This window comes from Rhea pennata, chromosome 1 (genome assembly GCF_028389875.1).
Source record: "Rhea pennata isolate bPtePen1 chromosome 1, bPtePen1.pri, whole genome shotgun sequence".
In the NCBI taxonomy this organism is placed as follows: Eukaryota; Metazoa; Chordata; class Aves; order Rheiformes; family Rheidae; genus Rhea; species Rhea pennata.
Window position 1 is genome coordinate 187,432,162 of NC_084663.1, and position 23,824 is coordinate 187,455,985.

The window sequence follows — 23,824 nt, forward strand, 5'->3', positions numbered from 1 at the left end:
ATTTCTGAATTCAGCAGCAGAATCATCCACAAGTAGCGCTGGGAGCAATATTAAAGTTCTTCCTAAATAACATGCTGTTCTTTAGTCCAGGAAATGTCAGCATCATCTAGGGGCTTTGCTTTCAAAGCTTAATCTATATGATAAAATTTATTTTTTTAAAAAAAGGAAGATGTGGTAAACTTTGAATTCAGGGAATTTAAATCAGCAGTTTTCTAAATATATATCTAGTATGTGCTTAAAAAGATTTTCATTATAATTGTAGGCACCATAAATATCTTACTGAAAAGCTTAAATACCCTAAGATTTGAGACAGGCCTTCACAGGCAATTTAGTACACAAATTGGTATCACCTGGATTAACATCTGAAGAAGTTAAAATCTGATTCTTTTCCTGTACATGAAACTTGCTCTTCACAGAGATGGCACACAACAACCAGGCTTCTGACTGCAGGCGCCAGGATTTCCGGGCCTAAGATTCACTGCATTGATACCTATTTCAGCAGTCTTTAGGGAGCTATCTCAGAAATTTTGGAGATTAACCACCTTTTGCTTAGCCCGCCACTCAAAATATAGAGAAACAAGTTTCTCTTCTCCCTGTATCTTAAATACCAACAGCTTTGAGGGAATAGTTTTATGTAGCAGGACTCTTCACTGCATCTTTATGAAATATTCAGGCCATCAGAAGCAATGAGTATACACTGCATGTAACTAGGAAACTCCTTACGCGAGAGTGCAGCTCTGGAAAGAGCCTAACTTGTATCTTCACTTTTGCAAGAATTGCTGGGAAATGCATGTTTCTTTTGCAAGTGATACTCTCCTTCTTGCTAGCAAACTCACCCGGCCCCCAAAACCAAAAGCACGCAGAACAAGTCTGCAAATCTGAAGGATCACTGGCCTCAGCATTACGCTACTATTTCATTTCAGCTGTATAATCACATAAACTACTCTAGAATCTCCAGCAAAGAAAAACAGCATATAGCTTGTTGACACTAACAATCAAGAATTACATTATGCATCGCTCAGCAGGTACTTGCTCCTTTGAAATGCCAGGCCGCCTCCGACAACTCCTGCTGTTCTTATAAATGCTCTACATTTGCACCTTATGTATTTTTCTAAAAATCACTTAAATCAGCAGGTTTCTCTCAAAGCTGGCATCGTTTCTACTTAGATTTTAAGAAGACACATAAGCATTGAATGAGCTCGATAAAACACTCTTCAGGGCCTGGCAAGAAGACTGAAATGATTCATTTCCCTTATCTACTTTCAAGCTACATAATTTTGTTCTCTTAGTTGGTGAATAGCTGCATATGTAACATTCTGCTTTAGAAGGAATCCTTTTTGATCAAAACGTAAGAGATGTCTTTTTAAAGAGAAAAGCACTGTCTTGGTGGAGGTTTTGTTTTAAACACACTTGGGTAATCATCACCATTCAGTAAACAGAGAACATTTTTACTTAGTGAGTGCAGAATTTTTAAATTTTTAAAAGGGCATTAAAAAGGACACGTGATCTATGGAAGCTGAGCCACAGACCCTTCAGGATTAAGAAGGAAAAGTGATTTGGGTGAATAAATTTGCTCCGCCTACAGTATAAGAAAAATTAGATAAATAGAAAGGAAATCAGATTGCAAAACAGTATTTACATGAAATAAAATACATACCTTGCAATCAACTCAGAATAAATAAATACAACTGTATTTTTATAATTCAAGCTTTTTAATGCAAAGTGTGAAAACTGAAAACATTCAAGGTTGTGTTTATTCAGATCTAGTGAATGAAGCTCTTCATGTATGAAAAGGGGGAAGGGTAAACATGTTTTGATTTTAATGAATTTTATTAACCTGATTAGAGGTACTTAAAATTTATTAACCCCATAAAGTTCACAATGAATCTCAATATAGAATGAAATCCAAGTCTTCATTATATAGTCTTCTAGGTATAGCAGAAAAGTGCTAGGCACTTTCCAAGGCTTAGAACATAACTCTGCCTGAAATAACTGGAAAAAGCTTTTTGCTCCCCCCCACTCTGCCCTTCAGAACTTCAGCTGTGAACACCTCCCCTCTGAAGGACAGGCAAGCTAACACCACCACCAAAAACTTCCCAATAAATCTGAGGCAGTGGCACTGCTCAATGGGTTGTAAAAAACCTATGCTGTAACTCATGTATCAAAATAGAGAAATGAATTTAGGCCCTTTTTTGCCCCATTCAAGAGTTGGTCTTCCATCACCTGTTTGGGAAAGTTTCCAGTTTGAGCTACCAACTATTTGGCAATGGACTTTTTCTTTTAATATAGAAATGTTCAAACTGTCCCAAGCAAGCATGAAATTGTTTATACCAGAATTTTCCCATCCATGCAATGAGTGTTCACAAATCTGCTGGCTCCGTGCTTAAATATCTAAACTGCATTACATTGAAAACTTGGTACTAAGCACTCAAGTGATTTTTAACAATTTGTTTTCATTTACAGGTTCAGTACTCTTTATAGGAAGAGTTACAAATCCTTCACAATAAATGCCAGACTAATGCAGTCTTCTGTTCCTCTTGTGATGAGCTTTCCTTCAATGAAATTAAAGCCTGCACTGTGTATTTATTAAAACAATGTTTAAAACACAGCAGTTTTGTAAGAAAATAAGACTGAGCAAGTCTTCTACTACCTTATTACTTTATATATGCTATAGGAGATTTATTCTATAGCTGTATATGAAGCATTAGTCACAACTAGAGCAAAGATAGTTAGCATACAAAGATCCAGGGAAGATGTCAACAGATTTTGCCACTTAAATGTTTAAAAACATGGGCCACAGCTTTTGCTCGGCATCTTCCTTGTGCCTGCAGGTGACCAGCTAAAGCTGTGGAATACAGAGCGTGTCCCACAAAAAAGCTTTGCAATGGATGTTATTTTTCAAGCAAAACTTTATTCCTCCCTTCTGAAGTCAAAGACTGAGGAGATCTTCAGTCTTGTCCCAGACTTAGCTTTATGTATTATCAAACTGAGGTAGCAAGCTAGCCAGTGAGCAGCCCAGAGAGCTGCGGAAAAGAGATCAACTTGAGCGGCTGTTTAAAAACTGACAGCAAGACAGGTAAGAAGCAGATACACCACTGAATCAGTAACAAAACAAATACTACTACCAATAAAGGATTTCATGCACAGGACATTTTTTAAACTAAGAATATGCAGAATGGACAATCCTGAGAAACACAGGATGAGGCTAAAAGCATCCAGAAAATTGGGTATTTTTTAGCATCTCAATAAATTTGGGATAGAGGGAGTGATTTAGGACAAAAGTCAGCAACTCACGGCACAAGTGTCAGAAACCCATGCCCATAACGATTCTGCATGAAGACTTCAAGCCACAAACAGAAGGGAGTTGCTCCCACTGATTTAAAGCTTCCAGATGTTAAAGCATCTAACACTGATGAAATATATGGCCAATAAAGGATTCAATAATATTTTGTGTCCCAGAGACAGCGTCTTCTGGCTATTGCTGCACTTATAAATGGGTAAAAACTTTTAACACAGAAAAAAATTCCATGCACCATTCCTCAACAACTACTGCCCTATTTTACTACATTATATTTTCATAAAATTGATGTTTGTCATTGCTTTGGATGTGCACACAGTAAATTAGTTTGCCTTGCTGCTCACCAAATAGTGAAGCAAAAAGTACATATGGCTATGGATTACCATCCTTAGTCACGATTCAGCATTAGCTTCTTCTCACTAGTTCTCAGATTAAGAACAGAATTTCCAGTGATACTGCTCCCTCTTTCCTTAGCACCAACACTAAAACACTGAAGCTCTGGAAGGGAAGGTAGAACAAACTATTCCAATAAAAAACATACTCAGTCCTACACAAAGATTAAAATAGAGCTTTTATTGATGGAATAACAAAAGTGCTTTTCTTAAATATTTTTCAAAATACATTTATACAACTTGCAATAATATATCCAAAATAACTGTATATACAAAACATTACCTTGTTTAATGTATGTGCTTTTTTTTTTTTTTTTGAAAATTACAAAGCAACTTTTTTTTTTTTTTTTTTTTTTGGCAAAGTTCAACCTTAGAGGTGATAGTTTTGAAGGTTGGAATAAGAAAATAGAACCTGAGGGAAAGTGACACTTAAGTCAATGACAAGCAAGAAATTCTCCATTTAGTTAAATAAAAATGTTTTAGTGATATTTTTCACATTACAAAAATAACAGAAGTGAAGAAAAAAAGATGATGGATACTTTTCTCATCATATTATAGAGCAGCTTTTCATTCTTTCAGATATGGGATTTGAGATAAGAGTGCATGTCAAAAATGAATGCAAGTAAGGACAGCAGAGCCCTGCTGTGGCTTTTTATTCTGTGCAGAGTCTCTTAGCTGCTGTTAATATGGTTGACCTGATTGGATCTGCGATGGATTTCTTCCAGAAAACTCTCAAGCTGTTCTATCAGCATTCGTTTTTTAAACCTGTATTTAAAAGAAAGTATAATAATGAATGCACACTATCATACATGAAATATTACTCACAAAGTTTTTATTGAACCCCGGAAACTTTGGTTATTATTCCATACCCAGTGCCTAATGAGGTTATATATACACTGTTGTCTCTACTAAAGTTCTGGTAAGTTACTCACTTGCTTTTCCATTCAATGAGAAAATACAAAACTAGGGTCACTAAACTGTTACAGCACAGTGCTGAACATCGTTCAACCCTTGGAAAGCCAGGGAAAATAGAATTAACTGTTTGTGGTTTTCACAAGTAAAGCTCTGAAGCAGAGAATTAATGTATATGCCAAAAGAACTGTATCCCTGAAGCTGACAACAGCTTTTATGGACTGTTTGCATGCCTTCACGGTGCATTTACAGAAGTTAGGTGAAGTTGGTGCTGATGGAGGCATAGCCATTACATAGAGGAGAGTAGATTTCCTGACAAGAAAATACCAAATAAAAGTTTGAAGGAAAAAAAATAAAGAAAATAGAAATGTAATCTGTATCTAGAATCTCTGCAATTCTATTCCACATTACAAATACTTGAACACAGACCAGCTTGTCTCCTTTGCTTACACCCTTGCCTTGCAGCACATAGTTCCTTATTGTTTCCAGCTAACCCTCCCTCCCCTTGCAATGTTGCTGCATCTGAGAAACAACTTCTGGCCAGTGCTTTGATGCTGTATGCGTACTCAAAGACAAGAAGCAATGAAAAGATTACAGATTTTCTCAAATCACTCAATTCACTACTATCCTGAACTGTACAGCGAGTCCAGTCCTGTGACCTTACTAAACCCTGACAAAAGCCTCAAGTCTCAGCCAGGCCTCCTGGCTGACAAACATTTGCCCTAATTCCCAGACTGCAGAGCTCCCCCCAAATCCCAGCTTGACTATGGGGAAACAGGCTCCCGTACCCAACCACTCACTGTCTCATTAAATACGCATGCTCTGGGCCCTCACCCATCCTCCTCATCACAATTCTCCTCAATAACCCCCAAAAAACTCCAGTGCTGCTTCCTCCCATTCTTTTTCTTTGCTTTCATAACTACTCCCTGCTTGCCACAAAGCAGGATAACTTGTGAAATTGATAAGTTATTCCTCCTCATTCCCTCTAGTAAAAGCCAAATGATTTAAGCTAATAGTTAAGTGCTTTACTACAATTTATTCTACTGGAATTTAACATGTTCATAGTCTGTGCAAGTGACTGGGCAATGTTACCTTTCAGAATTCTGTTGAGCCCCTTTGAATCAGCTATACAACTTAAAAATCTGCATTTCCTAGAAACTTAAATCCTGTTAAAAGGTGGAAACACAGCATTCCTAACTATTCTCATGTTACCGCTGCCATGAGGATTCAGATTTACAGCGCACTGATAGATGACTACACCCAACCCTTTAGTATGTGCCACAGAAAATTCTGAAAATTCTCTTCCAGATGCGGAGTCCTGCAGCGTTTTCCCCAGGCAACAGGTTACTAAAACCATCTTTGGGTAACCTTTGTAACATGTAAGCTTTCCCTGGCAAAGACCTCAAATCATATTCCAGAATAGGCTGAATGAAACAAAAAATGTTACTAATCAAGAGTTTCTTATTCTGTTGCACAGTTTCTCCCCTTAGTTGCTAATAACAGAGACTGCATGAATCACACAAATACTGTGAGGAGTAAGCACAGCTTCAAAAATGTACCTAGTGTCTTGTTACAATAACAGCAACTATGTAAAAAGGAGCCCAGCAGCACAGTTACGATTGCCTTCCCAGAGCACAGATCACTTACTGCATGCATTTTCCAGTTAAAATTACTTTTCTGAACAAATGTTCTAGGAGATTTCTGCAAATTTCCTAAATGTGAACATCCTAATCTATGTGAGTTTTAGCATCTTCACTCTGAGATCTAATATCTAATTCTCGAGGGGGGTGGAAAACAGAATAGTTGAATCACAGAAACACAGAATAGTTGAGGTTGGAAGAGACCTCTTGAGGTCACTTAGTCCAATCCCCTGCTCAAAGCAGGGCCAATTACAGCAGGTTGCTCAGGGCCATGCCCATTTGAGTTTTGAGTACCTCCAAGGATGAAGACCTCCATTCACAGCAAGTAAGTTTTGTCTTATGCTCAAACAGAATTTCTTGCATTTCAATTTGTGCCCATTGCCTCTTACCCTGTCACTGGATATCACTGAGAAGAGTCTGGCTCCATCTGCTTTAGATCCTCCCCCATCAGGTATTTCTACACATAGATAAGATTTGCCTGGAGCTTTCTCTCCTCCAGTCTGAACAGTCCCAGCTCTCTTAGCCTCTCCTTGTAAGCTAGATGCTCCAATCCCTTAATCACCTTCAAGGCCCTTTGCTGGACTTACTCCACTATATTCATGTCCTCCTCATGCAGGGGAATCTAGAACCAGATACAATGCTCCAGATGAGACCCACAAGGTACAGGCATGCTCAGTATTCTTCAAAAGTATTTTTCAATAGTTAGGAATGGTCATTTATTGTCATTAACTTTCAAAGAAGCATGACTTAGCAGAACGTTATGACAAGGAAACCATTTTGCTTTCTGTTAAAAGTTTTGTTTACATTCTTGACCTCAAAGCTACAGGAACCATTTTTCTTCTGACTAGGAATCTCATTCTTTCATCTCCCAGCCTGACTTTAAAGATGACCCTGAACAGGGCAGCCCAGGGGTGTATGACCCGTTACTCTAATTACTCCTAGAATTTGGGGGAAAATCTACAGTAATACCAATGTGTTTATTTTTGTTAAAACACACAAATATATGAATGATAGAACTATAAACAACATTATAGCTCATATCTACTGTTGATGTTAGCTCACATCCCTTCAACCATTCTAGAAAAAATAATGCAATCATAATAGATGAGACCTGGAAGATGACAGTAGTATATAAAGATCAGGGATCCATCGTACTAGACAATACACAGACCTTTCAGACCTTGCTTCTCGTATTATTTTCCACAAGCAATTCTCTCAATTCTTTTTTTTTGCAACAGAAAATATGGACAACCAAATCAGTAAATCACATCTCCTCATCAACATCCATCTCAATACTGAAACACTCGAAGCCAAATGTCACCCAAGATAGGTAACCGAACATTGTTTTTCCAGTGAGGTCTTCAGTAAAGGAAGCCTTTGTCACAAGCTATCAGTAACAGTTCCCTAGCCAGCAAGTCTCATCTGGACTAGCAAAGAACTAGAAGGAAGACTAATTCTCATAATCCTCTTCTACTTAAGATTACTAAAACATAGCAGTTACTCTTACTTAATTTCTATCACACATAAGGTTCATCTGCATTACAGTTAGGGAGCCACTTAATCCCAGTTTTAGTCTCTACCTCAAAGCAGCTGATGCATCTCACTACTTCAACAAGCAACATAGCTACTTACATTCTTTTTAAAGAAACTGGCATTGGTAAAGAAAGCTTGCTGAACTTGGACTGTGGTCATATGTTCAAACAAAAATAAAAGTATCAAAGCAAACTAAAAGGACATGCACTGAGACTGTCTTGCAAATTTTTCCAGCACTACAAAAATTTAATTCTATCCAATACACACAAGAATCACAGTGAATGCTGGTCTCTCTTCTAACCAATTGAACTTATTCAATAATTCTGTACCTACTTCCCACAAATATATTCACAATTAATCTGTAAATTATCTTACAGAATAGTACCTGGTAAAGGGTCATAGAATAGCTCTCTGTTAGAACAATTTTTTTCATCTAGTGCAAATCTGACACTCATTTATGATCTCTGCACAAATCTTTGTGAAGCTTGGAGGGTTCACCTCTGAAATTTTTGTAGCCACAGTTTTTGAGGAGCTTAAGAAACCAAGTATGTAGTAGTAAGACTCCTAGCCTGTAGAGACAATTTACTCCAGCAACTAATTAATTAATTAACAGCATTAACAGGTAATTAAAAGAATTAAGAATTGAATCCTAGTAATTGAACTGTTTATTCTGCTAGGAAAACTACTACTCCTGCTTGTAAAATTTCTAGGTATTGAGCACATTTTTATTTTGAAATTGTTTGCATTATTTTTCCCAGTACTTTTATCACAAATAGACACTGCTTAGCATGTTGTCTAGGTATAAACAGCAAAGCCTAACTGTATATTAATTGCTTAAAGCTCTTAGTTCAGTAACTTAGATAAAACTGATAAAACTCCCCTTTAGATAAAAGGGAATTGAATTTCTCATCTTGAGAATTAGTTGATTTGGAGAATTTTGCTCAGTTTTTCTTGTTAGCTTTTGCTCTAGACAGAGAATAAACACTTATTATTATTAAGATTGTAGGCAATCTTATCCAGGTAGACAAAAATGATTGCACTACAAAAATCTTATCCAGGAGAGCAGGAAGAGAGAGATTAAGCTGTTCCTGCATGCAAACCAATAAAAAGTGAAGTTAAACAACAGTCAAGAGAAACAAAATTGCCAACTTTTTCTACCAATACACGCAGAAAACCGTTGGTTGGAGCTTGAGACAGAATTTTAATTTTGATGCATCCAATAGCAACACAGCTCCTGCCAAGTTTTGTAGGGAAAGAGTCATCAGTTTGAGTGAATGGAATAGAGAGGCTGTGCAACAGAAATGAGAATTACAAAAGATCTAAAGAGCACAACTTTGGGGGCACAAATATACCCAATCCCACTAAGAGCTGCCACAGACTCCAAGAGCAACATAATTAAATGTGGTTTTGGTGTATTGAGATGGTGAAGTAGCATGCATATTCTACAGGTTATGAAACAACTCTGACAGGTGGTATGACAATAAAGACAGATCAAGTAAAAGCACAATAAATAATTGTAGCTAAAGGAAGAGCATGATCCACATATACATACTACTGTCAGCACAGTGGAAGATGAAGGCTAGAGAGGATATATGAACATCCCATGTTCAATGTACCTCAAAAACTCTCAGCATGATTTTGTCCAAACTTTTGTAAAATTTTGGGGTTTTTTTTGATCTTTAAATTTGATTAATAATATTATAGGAAAAAAGTTAACTGCTACAAAAAAATGGATAGGAGCAAAAAATCAACTATTCACTGAAATAACTCTTGATTATAATCCAAGTTATACTTACTCTCAAGATAAGATGTTAAAATTATTAATTTTTCATTGTACCTTAAATACTCTTGGTTCCAAGCATAATGACATGGTTTTCCTTCCTTTCTTCTGAGTGAACATGCAGTAGATGAATCAAGTATGGTCAGTCTACAAGGATGCTCTCAGGACAGGTTTCTATCTAGATTAACACCACTACTTTTAAATCTCCAGCAAGCCTCTTTTCTTCAGTGATCTTAACTATCATCTGTCTGAGGCTGTGGAAATAGGACTACTATATTTCTGAATAAATCTGAAAAGCAGAGATGTAGCCTCATGGAGCATATCTGTATCGCAAAATTATTTAGGATGACATTTTGAGTTGATAGAAAATAATGGATTTCAATAGTTTTTGAAGATCTAATTCACAGTAATTCATAGTAATATCCAATGTCTTTAGTTTTTCAAGTTAGCAGTACACTCAGATTGGAATCTCGGAAGTTGAGTGATTTTCTAACAAACTGACCTTTTCTTTATATACCACCATCTACCTACATTTATGTTGCTTTGGCAGTCATAGCTGCTAACATTTTTAAGACAATATACTGAAAATAATAGGTAAAAGGGTGAGCTTGTGCAAACAATATACATCAGGAAATTGTTGCATTTCTCTGTTTTCCTAGGAAATTATTTACTTGCAATGCAAAGCATAGTGTGAGAAGCTTCAAACAAAGAGTTTCATGGCTGTCTAGCAGTTCTATATAGAAGAACTGCTTTTTTTTTTTTTTTTTTTTTTTTTTTTTTTTTTTTAAAGGTTAAAGCAATTCAGTCACTTACCTTGAAGCTTCTTTAATAACGTTTTGTAAAAATATCAGGCGAGTTTGTAAACTTCCTTGTACATGCTTCAGCAAAAAGAAGATTCTTTCATACTCTTCAACAAATAAGAACAAAAACAGTTATTTAAGAGGTGCCTATGCCTATGCAGATACTTGTTGCAACACTTTGTTTTATCCAAGTGATATATAGCAGCTTCCACTGAGCTTTTGTAAGCTTTTAGGACATATCACTTATCAACTAGGCCTGTAACAACCACATACTGTTTTAACAATACTAATGTTTTAAAAAAAACCCTCAAAAATGAAAAAACCCAAACCCCCAAGACACTGCAGTTTTGCATATTACTAGAACATCTACTCTACTAATTCTAATACTCAAAATATTAAAAAAAGAAGAACTTTCATGAACATTGATCAGGGCAGTAATGTTTTAATTGCTCATCCAAGAAGTTTTTAAAGGAGGTTTTATAACATAGCTCTTCAGCTTTTTATTTATTTTGCTTCAGTCTCATGGTTTAGTATTTTTCTAAAATAGTAATCTATTTTGAATTCTTAGCCTAATTCACATGCCAGGCATCTGAAAAGTGATTTGGTATACTTACTCCTTCCTGGTTTTCTTATCTCTTTCATAATTTGTGCTTTTAGCTCTATATTAATCTCTCTGGAACTTCTGCAATGCACTGCTTTTTTCCCTTTGCTGGGTGAAGACATCGGCAAGTTTTCTTCAGTACTTTGATCTTTACTACCTGATTCCTCATGATTTTCCAAAAACCCATCAACATTCAAGTTGTTCCCCAAATGTTCATGGCCTACATCCTCTGTATGAGTGGCAGGTCGATCCAATGAATTGAATGGAGAAGAGGACATTGAAAACTCTGAATCCACAGTATTTGGGAAAACATCTGATGAAAGTGGGTCTGTAACATGATTCTCAATCACATCATCCATTGCAATCTCATTATTAGTTTCTGAGGCTAAAAAAAGAAGATTACAAATGCAAGTTTCATGTTTTGACATCTGATAGGTCATCAAGCCAATTCAGTATTAAATTCCTGCAAAACTATGTCCCGCTTGGACAGTCTACTATACATGCCAGGCAAAAGAAAATATGTTTGTGGGCTGTAACACAGATCATAATGATACATCTGCTGGTAATGAACAGCTTAAAAAAACACAAGTACACTCTTCATACAAAAAGGAAAATGGCTACACAGATACGAACAAAAGAAAACACCTGTAAAATGTTTATGACTTTTGTCTTTCACCATTAAAGTGGACTAACAAAAGCTTATTTTAGTACCAAACAGGCAAAAAGACTGTTACTCCACACCTCAACTCCACAAAAATGGTATTTAATTCACTGCAGTACAGTGAAATTCAAATTAAATTTGTGTTATGATACTTCCTGAATATCCGGATTCACATGCAAAGGAAGAACACTAGTTGACTGTTTACACTGTCTCCTCATTTAATACAGTAAATAATTGTATATCTTTGATTAACAATTGATATCTTCTCACATGAGAGATTTCTGTTTGAAAGACTATGTATATATCAGTTACTAATTCTCTTGCAATTTGCCCCAGATGCACAATTGAATACTCATTTTCAGAAGGGAGGGATAAAATTGCCATATTTGGGTAATTAGCCTATGGCTAAGTTTCTTCACAAATGTTTGTACATAAATATCATTTGTTTGTACAAAATAAAAACTGACATATCTACAGAAGATTTACTTACTTTTGTGAACTGGAATAGGTTTAACAAGGTCTAGCTGTGCTTGTGTGATTGGTGTGGGTGGCCCTTTTCCTCCAATATGATTATTCACAACTGGAGGAGTTTGTGGTCGGCCTCTGAGCAGCGGGGACATACACCGACGTCTTTTCGGAATCCCTTGCATATTTGGTTCTCCAGGTCTTTTATGTTTATTTTGAGGTCCTGATACAAATTCATCTGCTTCATCTATCATCATTCCCTGTAATCAGTTTCAACAGGGACAATACTTCAGTTTCATACCAAAAACATGCAGTATAAAATAAAATGTTATGAGGTTATGTTGTTCACCGTATATAAGGCAATTAGGTACAATATACCATCATGTACTGATTTCTCAAATGTCACTTGGAAAAGTATCTAGTTCTTCCTAAAGAAATGAGCTTAAGGCCATTCTCCAACAGTCTTCCAAGAAAGACAGCTGAGTGTGATTGTCCAACTTCTTTTTAAATAAGTTGCAGTATGACTCAAATATTTTAAAGAGGAGCTTTAAATGATACTGATAATTCGGTCAAGTTCAAGACTAAGATTTGGAAGAAAGGAGGAGTACATATATTAGCTAAATCACATACTCAAAGTTACAACAAGCTTTTTATAGGGAAAGCTTAGTAAAGAGAAAATTATTAGATATTAGCTCTACCACAGTGACAAATATATTCCATTTATAAAACAATTCAGAGAGGCATAATTCAGAGAGGTTTCAATAAGGCCTGCCTCCCTGTGATAATACTGATCTAAACACATGAGGGATTTTCTTGCAAACAGTGACTTTCCAAATACTTGGAAATGTTTCTCCTACATACTGCCCTTTGCATGGCCTAATTCTCAGCAAAAAACATACAACAGTACCTTTCGTAAAAAAAAGTTTTATAGAAAAGTCACCTTTTTGTCCAGTTTGAATGGATTGCCAAATGTATGGAGTCTTCGGGGTTGATCAGGATCAAGCTCTCGGAGGGGAGATGGTATTTGTTTTAGATATTCCTGATAGTTTCCCATTTGTGCTATAGGTACACTGTGAACTTGATCTATCATAACAAAAAGGGTTTATTAATTTATGATACTGCTCAGTTTATGGGAATTTAGTTTACGTCTACCTCACATCTCCAGTTTTCATTCTTGACTTTCATTAAATGCATTAACAAAACAGATGTGCAAAACCCACTTGTTCTTGACTAATTGGTATTTATAATACATTTGTAGTGCAAAAAACTTGCTTAAATATTCAGTACATCTTGTGAATTTATCATTCTGAAATAGAAATACACAATAGTTCTCTTAGGCACGGATTTCAGTTTTCCAGTGTGCCCCACAGCTTTTCCACAGGACATATGGGTAAAAAAACTGAGACAGAGTGAATTATATCTGAAACCATTATAAAAGCAAAAGCTACAACATTAATGCAAAGTAGTAAATCCATGTTGCATACAGCTTCGATACAAGGCTACCTACTTGTAGCTACCCAAAACTTCTAGTATTTAAAAGATTAGCATTTTACTAAGGAAACAGTGATTTTGAACTACTGCAATCAACAAATTCTTAAAATCCACAGGACCTGATCCTAAGCATTTTACTGATTTAACAAGATGTTAAAGTTGCCAGTTCTTTGATCAAGCTGAACATATGCTGAATATAAGGGAAAAAAAAGTCTTTGACATAATATAACCCCTTCCCCAAACATCAACTTCTATACATTTCAAATGACATTAGTGCACCCACAACTTAAGTCAGATTAATATCTGTGATCAAGTGATAATGTAAAAATAAACTTCTTCCTGTATTGCCCATCCCCATTTTCTTCACTTACTTCATCATCTTCTACTTGTTAGATGCCATTATGTAGTGCCAGAAGCCACAGCAGAAAGGGAAAGCAATAAATTAGCATGGCAACTGAGCTATTCAGTCTTGGCCTAAAGGGCAAAATAATCACACTGGCAGCACCCAGAGGCCAAGGTTACTTCGCCACCGCCCCAATATACTTATTACATGGACAGAGGTGTTAATGTTCAGAACTGCCCGATGATTTTTCTCCTTAGATACATCATGAAAGTTGCAAAAAGGCAGTGGAACAAAGAATCTTAAGTAAAAACCCAAGACTTCTCAAATGGACCAAAGAACAAAGCAGTGAATCTGCATCTTCTCTACCTTCACCTATTCTTCTTACAATAAAATTATGTAAAGAAAAAAAAAAACCTAAGCAGCATGAAGTTCAACCACATTATCAGATATTCACTAAATTTTTACGAACTAAGCCATTTGTTAGAGTCTGCATCTTTTCCTTCAGTGCAGCAACCCAGTGGTAGTGCTATCCACATCATGGTAGGCAAGAAATAAATGGTTATCTAACCTTCATCTTGTCCTTTGAGGAACTTGCAAGTACTCTTCAGTAAATTAGATCTCATTCGTGTTAACTGATCCAAAAGATTTCTTCTGGGTATGTCATAAGCATTTCTAAAAGTCTGAGGTTTCAAATCCTATGGTTTCAGTAAATAAAGCTCCAATTAATAACATATATGAAATAATATCTAGCATTTCAATGGAAGTATATTGAAAATAACAACATTACACACAGTGGTGCTTACCTTATTCAGCAAAGCTATTTGGAACCCAGCATACTCCTTCATATTGAGGTCTAGAGGTCTATGAGGAATTTCCCCAGTAATCCCCTGTAGCAGATGTTGAAAATCGTTCCTATGTGCCATAGACAGGTTGTGTGATCTGCTTCTGACCTTAATTCCAGTCTCTTGCGCTACCTTTTTGCCTACAGAGCCAATGACTCTATCGGACTCTATTTTGGCCTTAATTTGAAATAAATAAATAAATAAAATTGACAATATGCTCTTAAAAGGATTAGTCAGACTTATTCATCTTAAATTCCTACCTAGAAGATTCAACAATGTGCTAATAAACTACGAAGACTATAACCTGGATGAGTGCTTAAGGAGTGCTTAATACATAACTGCTTAATGTTTACTACATTTTAAATAAAGTGAACAGTTGTGCCTAGGTCTTCTGCATATTTCTCCTCTGCTGCCCATTATAGTACCAAGCACCAATATGCATGCAATGCTTTTATTTTCATAAAAATGCCATAATTTGACTAGTAATTCTCTGCAAGTCTGTCTGTGCTCACATAAACTGTTTTCTGTGGTAACAGCTACATACATATTACGAGAATACTCAAAAGACTGATTTTCCCACAACTATAGCGGTGATCAGTCAACAATGATATCAATTTTTTAAAAGCTCAATAGATAGCTACAAGATTAAATAAATTTGAAATACGTGATAATACCTGATTCTGTTTGATAAAACAGTCCTAACTCCCAACTTTTTATCTTTCAGATTGGTACCAAAATTAAACATGTTCATAATGCCAACTTTCTGGCATAATATAGCTGAACAAAGAGCCAAACACAATTTGGTAACACACCTGCCAATGTTTGTTTCATAGTTTCACATAAGTTCACAGACTACTCAAAATTTGAATATATCCTTATTTTAAGTATACATCGGTAGAGTCTTTCAAAAATTATAAAAGCTTTAAATATAACCATTTTAGATGCTATTGCAGTATGTCATGTTTTAGGAGTCTAAAAAGTTTAACTCAACAGATTAGCTCGTTTAGCAGTATACTGAACAACTTGATCACATGATTTGACATAAAGTACTGTAAACTTTTTAAAGTTTGCTCCTTCCCTCAAATAACAATTTACATTAACATTCTAAGAAAAAGCTAGTTCATAAGAACTTGTTAGCTAAGTTATAAGTATTAGCTTTGCTATCTCCTGAAGTTTTGAGTCTACTGCATTCTTCTAATATCTTGAACAAGCTTAACATGCACAGTTCAACAAAATAAAAACAGAGTGGAGTAGCAGGGCAGAAATGTTAGCTAGTGCAGGAGACTAGTCAGAGATACGGGCATTATTCTGAACATGGTCAACAATTTGCATAACTTTCAAAAAGTTACTTGCTACTTCTACATCTGTACTTCACTTAAGACTCTGATTTACGTAAACTTGCTTTATATTTACCATACACTTTCCATTTAATTTCATAAGCCAAAGAACGAACACTTTCTGGTTCAAATGCACAAAAGTACAAATCCCTGTCTTCTGAGAAATGCTAGAACATCTTTAAGATCTACAGTAAGACAATATGTTTTCTTTTGGACAAAAATATAGTGACTATACATGTAACAATGCTCCTTAAGTACAAAAAAATCTTAATTTTTACCTCCATACTTATCTTTATAGACCAGGCTATAAAAGTCTATATTTAAATGTCAAGTTTTTCTTCAGTTCAGAAAACAAAAATGCTTTCTTGCTAATCACTTACAGGAATGTACTAGCTTGATCTTTCTGCTCTTTTTCCTTCAAAACCATTGGGCTTGGGTATTTTAAGATTAGCCTGATATTAGAATAAGTTTTTACTGCTCTTTTGCTTCAACATTACCTGCTGACTCAACTTTTTGAGATATGAAATGACACTGTAACTAAGTCCATATTCCACATTGTCAGCTATAAGGTTTGGTGCCCCCATCATTCTCACAGCTTTCTTCAAAGGCTGAAACACAGAATATATTGTATAGTCATATTTAACTTTACAAGTGTAATATATGTATTTTATCTAATGTATCTGTTTCAAATATAATCTGAATTACATACAGGAAAGAAGAAGAAAAAAAGGCTTTGGGGCTAAGTTCTTGTTTTGTTGTTTTTAAGCATTATTTCATTCATACTGAGCCAATTAGTCACAGAGATATCATGTATATACTAATAACAGCTGATTAAAATTTTCACAACATTCATGTCTCAAGATTTCCACAGGACCTCAGTATAAACAAGAGCTATCATTACACATGAAAGTTTAGCAGCTCTCTCTTAGATTAACACACTTTCCTCTTGAAACAGGGAAGAATACATCTATAGTGGAAAGATAATTATAGTTACATAATAAAGAAAGAATTTAACAGAGTAATTCATCTTACCCCAAGATAATAAGGAGGCATCGTCTTCAAATAGCTTTCAAATGACTGCCGCCATTTTAACGTTGGCTTTGCCTTGTGTACTTTAAATAAGTCATCTAGCAGTTATAAAAAGAAGATATAAATGAAAGCTATAGCTCCAGACGAGTATTTTTTTTTCTTTTTTTTTCTTTTTTTTTCTTTTTTTCTAATAGGGGATTCTTTCAAAGAAATGATAATTCATCAAGGCTTAAATTAAAGCCCTGTAAAGTGTACAGTTTAACATGCATACAAATAATCATAAATACACATGAGATTAATGCTGTACCCAAAAGGTAGAACTGAATAAGTTACCCAATTGAACTGATAATCTGAGACAAGGAAAATGATCAGGAAAAATGGCTAATGAAATAGTAAAAGAAGTGGGATCACAGTATACCTGAAAGGATGACTAAGCAGATCATTCCTACAGGGTGGGTCAGATTCCCAGAGGTCAGTCAATTGGTGAGAAGTGAAACAGGAATATTGATACAATAAATACAATCTCAACATTCTAGCGTTTTGCAGGTATGTGATTAACACCAACAACATTAATTTCATAGTAAACTATTTACATCAGATTGACTTTTTTCAACTGCCTATCACTTAGTAAAATTTTTAGAAAATGGTATTTACCTAGCAGCGGAAGGAGGACGGGGTAATTGTAAGGCATCACAAATAAGTTCACACAATTCAGCGCTGTACTAGCTTTCAAGTAACCAAAAGGGTGGCCAAGTTCACTATATTTTGCACTATTGCTCACATATACCTGCAACAAAACACATCACATTGTACGTAAATACAAAATATTGTATGTCAGAACTTCACATCCCATTCTGACTGTAGAGTGAAACATCCCCAAAACAGCATTCTCTAAGTAACTTAAATTCCATACGCATTCTACTTGCCTGCCAGCAGGTCTGTGGGGATTTTCTTTCCAGGATAAACTGGGTCAGTGGTGAGGGCTCTAACTCGTATTTATCAAAAGGCAGTTTGTCAATGACCATCGGTTCACAGTCAGTGCAGGAGAATTTCACCACAGGATGAGATGTGCGGGGTGGCTAAACACAAACATTCCAGCATTAACGAGTCTGCACAATGATTAATTTTAAAGTGGACTATGACAACAGAAGTAATACAGGTTCTTTGGAAACAGCCTTATTTAAAGAGTGTATTCAATGTAGGATCGTATTTATTGTTATTAAGTCCTAAACAATTAATTTATGAAATAAACACAGTTTTAAAATCTGAAAAAAGTTTATTTTCAAAATGATTGCTTTTTATTTTCCCTACTATGGGTAACACATTATGCAAATAGAGTTAGGTGCACATACACAAACTCTGCACACAGAAGTAAATTTAGTATGGAGTAAATAAATAATTTTTTAAATATGTGTATGTGGGTGTCTGTGTTATATACAAAAAAAAAATTCAGTGCTACTTTGGGGCATGCACATTTCTATTCCCCACAGAAGCAGACACTGTATTTTCCTATTTGCTGACCTCCTCTGTTTAACAACAGATTTCCTTCTTGCCAAAATTAACATCAGTTTCAAAACTCAAAGTGAATTACAATGATCAAGAACAGCACACGTCCAGGAAACACCATCTTTACAAGAACTCACATTTTAAAAAGGTCTATGAAAAACTATTCTATTTCAGGCAATTTAAGTGGTTGAACTTTCATCTTTTTATTAATACAAGGAAATGTTAATGAGCTTTATGCCTCAGCTTTCAAGTGTAAGTTGATAATATATTGAAACTTCTTTGGTTGAAACTGAAACAGCTCTTTTTTGTTTGTTTGTTTTGTTTATGACAAAAATCAGACCCCTAAGCCTTCCAATGAACAGTTTTCAGGAGAGGAACTTAAGCTCTTCTACTTACCCTTGGCCTCCAAGATCACTAGTATCTGGGGAAGAGCTCAACTGGGAAGTCTTCCTCCAGTTAGTTTCTTTACAAGAAGGTAACTAATAAATACAAAGATGAGCTGGGAAACACAGGGTTTCTTGGACCTTCCTATCACCTCACTTTGAATTTTTTTTTTCTATGAGTCTGTAAACTCTAGTCCTTTCCTTTCAGGATGAGCCACCCAAATGTTATCTGCCCATAGAGCTGGTCTTGCCTTGAGTGTCTCCACTCTGAGGAAGGTGTACTGTCCAAGGGTACACACAACAGGAGGCCCAAACAACTGAAGGAACTGGAAGTCTCTTCAAAGAGGATGCCTCCAATAAATACTTGTGATGGAGTTTCTGACCAAGGCATAGAGCAGTTATACTAGGAATGAAAAGGCTGCAAAAGAAGTTGAATGCTACGACTTGAGAAGTCTAAAAACTTCTGGATGGACAATAGAAGCTATTTTTACCCCAGAGCAGTAGGAGCAGCCATTCACATGTTCATCTACCAACAGAAACATTAGCAGACCTTCAAAAACGTTTAAGAAAGCCTTGATAGTGTTATTTACTCTATGCTGATGGGGTAGGACTGTTTGAGACAACTCCACTGTGAATCAGATGACAGGGAGGAAAAGAAAAATATCCAACTACAGACTCTTAAATATACAAGAGTTACAATATACGTTAAGTTTTAATACTATACTCTCAGAACAGTCAAGAAATACAAGTCTTGAAAATACTATCAGCAAACTTAACTCACCCACATTGCATAAGGAAGATTCAATTTGGACTCAATTCACCTGTGGAATTCCAATTGAAGTCAACAGGAATTTAGCTGCATATCCAATAATCCAGTGCTTTATGCAGTTATGAGGGCTATATATGCTACAAATGAGATAAGAATTTTTTCTTATCTTCTAGCAAACTGGGTAAGCCAACCTTGTGTTTTTAGAGGATTCAGAACTACAACTGTTCACTTGGCAAGATCTATTTTAGTGATTTCAATCAAGATCTGCAATGGCAGAAAAACTAAGGGCTCTACAGGGTAAACGAAGGGAAGCCGATACACCATTGTTCCAGTGATTACAGGGGATACTTAAGATAGAAGTTTTCCTACAGAGGAGCTTTTCAGCATCCAGAGAGCAATGGCTTTTTCATTTTTTAGATGACTACTATAGACTATTTACTTTTATTCACAACTGTTAACTCGCTTTGTGGTTCAGAAGGACATCCATCTCTTTCACTGAATGTAGCCACAGAGGCCAGCAATACTCCGAGCTTTTACCTGTGACTAAAATTTCTTACACGTATTACTCCTCAAACTGTACTTCAAAAGACTTTGTGTGTTTTTCCTAACCAAGGAGATAAATTTCATGAAAAATGCAATGAATTTGCCAGATTCTGAGACACTGGTCTCAGATCAAAAAGGGTGGTTTCTTAATGTCTTGAAGTTACTAAAAGATGAACACTGCAGTATTATTTGTTCATTAGTAATTTATCTGGGACAGCTGGAACACAAGTTACATGTGGCATTTCTTCTTGGCTCACAAAACCTTTATGGTGGTTACAATGAAACACGTACCTCAAGACCTAAAAATCAGTGAATAGGAAATCCTGGAATATTTCCCCATCACATCCCAACCCTCCTCATTGCTTCTATCTAACTTCAGTACTTACCAGTGTTGGAGAATTTTGATCTGGCCAAAAGGATTCAGGTACAGGCCAATGACCTATAGGCACCCCAGTTTTAGGGTTTGGTCGGACATAAATAAGTTTGTGACAGCTGTGCCAAGGTTGGGGTCCAAAGGGTCTAGATATATCCACCTGCCCATCTATGGAAGAAAAGGGCATTATAACTGTCAGCCAAAACAGTACTGAACTAGTCAAAAATTGTATTAAACAATTTTTGTGAAAATTCAAGAACCATTCAGTTAATATTATACTTCTAAGGATAGTAGATAGTTGTCAGTAAACACTTCTGCAAAAAGCCAGAAAGGTTGAGAAACTGAATGAGCACTGAATGTTTATCATATCAGATTTGAGAGAGACAGTTATCCGCAGCCCTTCGAAACAATGAGGGTTCTTTCTCCTCCCATCATAACTACCAGAAAAGCTTCAGATGTCCGTGCACGAATGTGATACAGACAACTAAGACACCGATGACTAACTTTTTATTGCAGCAAAGCAGGATTATCAAATCTCACAAACACTTTCCAGCAACATCTTGAGAGAGACCTGGCTAAGCCATCAGAATGAGAAGTTAAGGCTACACAGTCACAGTTGCTATTCAATTCTTAACACAGCCACTTTAACACATTAAGCAAAAAGTGTCTAAATTCACAATGTTTCTGTATCAAGCTATTTACATTTCTAGCTGGTTGCAAACTACTGCTTAAAAGCCTTGAACTCATTTTACTATGCTATAATAGCTTCATGTAAGGCTATCTAAGTAAGTGACTAAATGCAGAGATTTTATACAGAGTGTGTAACAGTTATAAGCCAATATTTTGAAAGAAAGTATAATAGAATTTTAAACAAGGCAGGTCTTTTTTGTAGCAATGTCTTTCAAATACCACCTCCTTTTTTGGCAAGTATTATATTAAGCTAAATTTTATTGACAATCATCACTCTGGGTTGATACCAATATAAATGCAAATATTTTTGAGTACCGTCAATTGGTGAGGGATCTGGTCCAGCTTTTTCAAAATTTATTACTACTCCACTCTGCACTTTTTGCACCAATGACTCAAGACACTGATTCAGCATTCTTGGAGAGCACACACAATACGATCGACCTGAAAGGAAAGAGTCAAGGTTCAGGTTGCTCATTGTTCGTGCCCTTGTTTTAACTTGGATCATTCAAAGTTGCTCCCCGACACAAACACTGATTATTTACGGACCACTGATTTAAAGCACCTACCAAACATTCTACCTTTTTTAAACAAGAATGTACGTTGTACTTACATCGCATTCTCAAATCTGGAATACAAATGCAAACATATCCTAAAGCATATGGTAGTGACAATTACAATAATACTATTTACTGCAAGGTGGTATTTCAAAAAATGTAGTTATATTCTAAAGGTATCACAATATTCTAATAATATCATGGCTATAACCAAGAACTATTTTCAAAATCTCAGTGACTTCTAGAAAATCTGATATAACAGATGTGATATACTCAAAGCTGTGTAAGCAAACCTATTAGATAATTCTCACCACAACAACTGCTTTTCTTGCAGCAAAGCCTTTATGTTCACCTATTTTTAGCATGACGTTTCAGCTATCTGTCTTGGGAATCTTTCATTAAGGCGACTGACAAAGTCTTTCCTTCATAACACATTTCTTAATTCTTTGCTATATCACTTATATCATTAAGTTATTGCTAATTTCAATGTGGTTTAATGACTATCATATATTCTTAGAATTATATCCTCAGTCATCCAGTAGCCATGCTATTCATTTTCACCTCTTCAATCTTTCCTTGTATGCTACCCTATGCTAACTTCCTGATTATTTTTGCTGATCTATTTTCAGTTTCTCTATACAGAGAGGCAAAAAAAAAACACCCAGAAAAAGTTTTTCGTTTGTTTAAACAGCAAACTAGCATAGCAAAGCTGAGATTATGTTCCATGCATCTCATTAGAAATATTTGTTTTCCATCACTTAACGATTTTACCTCAAAATCTATGTTCATTCACGGAAAATGTGCTCCCCCTTGTGACAGAGATCAACACTCAAACTGCCCATGAATTTCAGTCAAAAAACCCAGCAATAGTGTAGTCTGCCTTACAGTCAGAACGCAGAGGAATGAAGTAATTTTGGAATTCTTTTTAAATCTCTTCTCTTGCCTTTTACCACATTCCCATCATTGTATCAAAGGAATCATTGTACTTTCAGTATGTGATGTTCTCAAAAAATTTTTACAAATAAATTATAAAATTAACACCGGAGTATATGAGCTTAATTAAATTTTTGATAGGTTAAGAACATGGGTAATGATGGAGGAAAAAAAATATTGCTTTTTCAGAAATATCCTGTGCTTAGCTTCTCAGGGGAAAAAAAATCCTAAACCACATTTCCTTCACTTTTGGCTTGCTTAGATGGGAAAATACCAGGAATTTAACTAAATCATAGAATAGGAAAACTTAATTCTTATAATTTCTAGTTGTAATACCAAAATGCACTGGAAAAATATTTTCTCTTCTAAAAAGCTGCTAAAGAAAGCCAATCCACATTCTTCCATGACAGGTTAGATTAAACTACTTGCAATTTTGCTACAAAAACATCTTTAGTTTTATTAGATCTGAGTTCTGAGTTATTACAAGTAATACAAGAATTTAAAAACACTACTATCATAGGTAGATGGTTAATAAAGCTAAGTTTGATTCATTTTCATTTTTCAAAGAATAGACTTGTCAGGCAAATGCAAGGCACTCACCTCCTGTGACTTCACACATCGGTGTGATTGCCGAATCATCCACAGGCACTCCTGCTATCTGCTCTGACTCTGGTGCTGTAATACCAGGCAGACGGAGAACCAAAGCAAATAACCTCTGGTCCCATCGGAAGGGCTCCTTAGTCAGCTCACTTCCAGGTAAAGGGGAATTGAGAGGTAAATGGAGCTGAAAAGGAATTTGAATCTGTGAATATACTACTTCCAAAAAAAAAAAAAAAAAAAAGAATTCAGGTTATACTGATGGCAATTCACTGAAAACCAACATACTTATCACTGCTTCACAGATATTTGTAATTCAATGTAGGTACAGTATATGCCAAGCTAGACACTC

The 23,824-nt window shown here is 35.7% G+C and overlaps 1 protein-coding gene across 2 annotated transcripts in view; it reads right to left on the minus strand.

Annotated features, from left to right (window-relative positions):
- Nucleotides 1-3,942: 3,942 nt before the first annotated feature.
- INTS6 (integrator complex subunit 6) overlaps nt 3,943-23,824 on the minus strand; it is a 47,738-nt gene continuing 27,856 nt past the window's right edge. The window contains exons 6-19 of one of the 2 annotated variants that reach the window (XM_062567046.1): nt 23,476-23,659; nt 21,704-21,829; nt 20,712-20,866; nt 18,051-18,203; nt 17,779-17,911; nt 17,128-17,222; nt 16,593-16,703; nt 14,720-14,935; nt 14,485-14,611; nt 13,023-13,165; nt 12,108-12,342; nt 10,970-11,341; nt 10,369-10,462; nt 3,943-4,455 (exon numbers count right to left, since the gene is read on the minus strand). In XM_062567046.1, coding sequence (XP_062423030.1) covers nt 4,362-4,455; nt 10,369-10,462; nt 10,970-11,341; nt 12,108-12,342; nt 13,023-13,165; nt 14,485-14,611; nt 14,720-14,935; nt 16,593-16,703; nt 17,128-17,222; nt 17,779-17,911; nt 18,051-18,203; nt 20,712-20,866; nt 21,704-21,829; nt 23,476-23,659 — 2,238 coding nt within the window. In that variant the 3' untranslated portion in view covers nt 3,943-4,361. The remainder of the gene's footprint in view (nt 4,456-10,368; nt 10,463-10,969; nt 11,342-12,107; nt 12,343-13,022; nt 13,166-14,484; nt 14,612-14,719; nt 14,936-16,592; nt 16,704-17,127; nt 17,223-17,778; nt 17,912-18,050; nt 18,204-20,711; nt 20,867-21,703; nt 21,830-23,475; nt 23,660-23,824) is intronic. The other variant, XM_062567047.1, reaches the window with a different exon arrangement.